The 2,049-nt window shown below is 47.1% G+C and overlaps 1 protein-coding gene across 2 annotated transcripts in view; it reads right to left on the bottom strand.

Annotated features, from left to right (window-relative positions):
- Nucleotides 1-272: 272 nt before the first annotated feature.
- Nucleotides 273-2,049, bottom strand: part of vdac3 (voltage-dependent anion channel 3) — a 7,653-nt gene continuing 5,876 nt past the window's right edge. For both annotated transcript variants that reach the window (XM_076149575.1, XM_076149576.1), the window contains 4 exons: nucleotides 2,004-2,049; nucleotides 1,411-1,561; nucleotides 1,262-1,319; nucleotides 273-1,183 (listed from right to left, as the gene is read on the bottom strand). The exon at nucleotides 2,004-2,049 is cut by the window's right edge and continues 182 nt beyond it. In XM_076149575.1, coding sequence (XP_076005690.1) covers nucleotides 1,092-1,183; nucleotides 1,262-1,319; nucleotides 1,411-1,561; nucleotides 2,004-2,049 — 347 coding nt within the window. In that variant the 3' untranslated portion in view covers nucleotides 273-1,091. The remainder of the gene's footprint in view (nucleotides 1,184-1,261; nucleotides 1,320-1,410; nucleotides 1,562-2,003) is intronic.

Raw genomic sequence — 2,049 nt, 5'->3', positions numbered from 1 at the left:
AGGAAACATGATGAATGGATCCATCGGCAGCCTGAGCTCGTCTCTTCTTGTTGGTTTCTCCATTCATGATCAAATATTGTCTTGCGTGGCTCACACACACACACACACACACACATTACAGAGCAGCGAAGTGATGGGAGATGTTACATTCACATTTGTCTGTAGGTGCTCATGTGTGTGAAGAGTTTGAACTTTGTGAACAGGAAACTGATTTGTCTCATGTCAACCAAAGACACCAGAGAGGAAACACACCGCTGCTGAACGAAGGCCCGTAGTGTTTCACATTCTTTATTCCACCAATTCAATAAAATCAGTTTGAGGTCCTGACTGTTGACTATCTTTCCTATTCCAAGCACAGCACAAAGTAAAGTCATAGAGGTAAAGGTTTGACAGGTAAAGAGACACAGGGAGACAAAGAGGGGGACAAAGATTCAGGTTGGTTTCCACATCAGTCCGTCCAAAACAAAGACCAGAAAAATAGACTTTTAGGCAACTGAAGGTACAGAGGTTAATATGGTGGTGTGAGGAGCGTCGGCTGATCTCTTGTCTGACCTGCTTCACTATTATTGCATGGGTTCAGTCACCGTACACGTACAATGTGACCATGAAAGGTTCCCTCTAGAACACAAAGCATGCACCAAAAACAACAACAACACATAACAAAGCATCCTCTCCATCCCCACCACACAAACTAACAAGGTGTTCGGTTCTCATTTCCCTAAAGAGTACAGACGATGTGTCGAAGATGCACTTGATTCTGTTCAAACTGGTCAAAAGTAGCACGTGATTTGTCGGAAGAGGTTCTTGAAAATTCGGCCATTTCTATGGAAACCTCCAACTGATGTAAAATCTAGAGACAACCATCAAGGACCCTAGTTTCCTTTTCAATGTACAGCAGTGTAGGTCTGAGAGGGTGCAAGGTGTTGGAGTTAAGGCCAAAGAATGCGTGTGTGTGTGGGTGTGTGTGTTCCTGTAGGTGTGTGTGGGAAACAGCGGCATGTTGTGTTTGACGTGGACCTTGAAGGTTTTGACACATTTCTCCACCCGTCTCCCGTCTTGCTTTCCTCTCCTGTGCGTCTCCCAGCTTCTTTTTAAGCCTCCAGCTCGAAGCCCAAGCCGACCTTGTGTCCGCCGCCGTTGACGCTCTTCCCGTCGATCAGAGCCGAGAGAGTGAGCTTCACCCCTGCGGGAAAGAGAGTCGGGTTAAAGAAACCATCAGTGTGCATCACAGGCGAGGAGGAGGAGGTGGAGGAGGACTAACCTGGCCTGAGAGTTTGTGTGTATCCAACTCCGACGAGGCAGGCGTTGTTGACTTTGGTCTGTGAGGAGGAAGAGGATTAATCATCAATACACACAGCCTGAGGTCTATAGTGCAGACGAGAGAGTCTACTGCTGCACTTCAGTACGTACAGACAGAGAGGCATCTTTGTCCAGCTGGTATTTGGCTCCGATCCCAAAGCGCGTGTTGTTGCTGCCGGCTGTCCAGGCCAAGTGGACCGCCGTCTCCAAGTTGCTGTCCACCTTCTGATAAATGGAGCCGCCGAACTCGGTGCCATCGTTGCTGAAACACAACACCGAAATGACAATGTCAACGTGGCCTGCAGCCTCGCAAGGTCTTTGGCTCCGAACCAAAGCTGCCAGGTGTTACGGACGTTCTCATATAGTCGCATGTGACTTTTCTCTATTTACTCCCAACAGAAGAGACAGGTAGTGAGTTGACTGAACACAAAAACAGACAAGTGACGTAAACTTGGATTAAAACTGGATACATACACTCTAAACCATGTTTTTGTGATGCTATGATGTTGAAATCTTTGTTGTATCATGGATAAATACAAATATTGGCAGAATAACATAGAAGATTATTGTTTTGTTTGGATCACAATGGATTCTGGGTAATGTACGGTCGAGCATCTATGACTTCCTGAGCTCCTTCTCTCCTACGCCTAATCAGACGGATCACTTCCCTCTCTCACTTCTCTCCCCTGGGTCGTCGTACTCACACGCTGGTATGGAGCTGGAAGTCTCCGGCCTTGTATCCCAGAGCAA

This window comes from Genypterus blacodes, unplaced genomic scaffold (assembly GCF_046128005.1).
Source record: "Genypterus blacodes isolate CSIRO-AG114 ecotype Tasmania unplaced genomic scaffold, CSIRO-AGI_Gbla_v1 ptg000045l_1, whole genome shotgun sequence".
In the NCBI taxonomy this organism is placed as follows: Eukaryota; Metazoa; Chordata; class Actinopteri; order Ophidiiformes; family Ophidiidae; genus Genypterus; species Genypterus blacodes.
The sequence above is the reverse complement of the archived record's forward strand: the minus strand, read 5'-3'. Positions and strand labels throughout refer to the sequence as shown.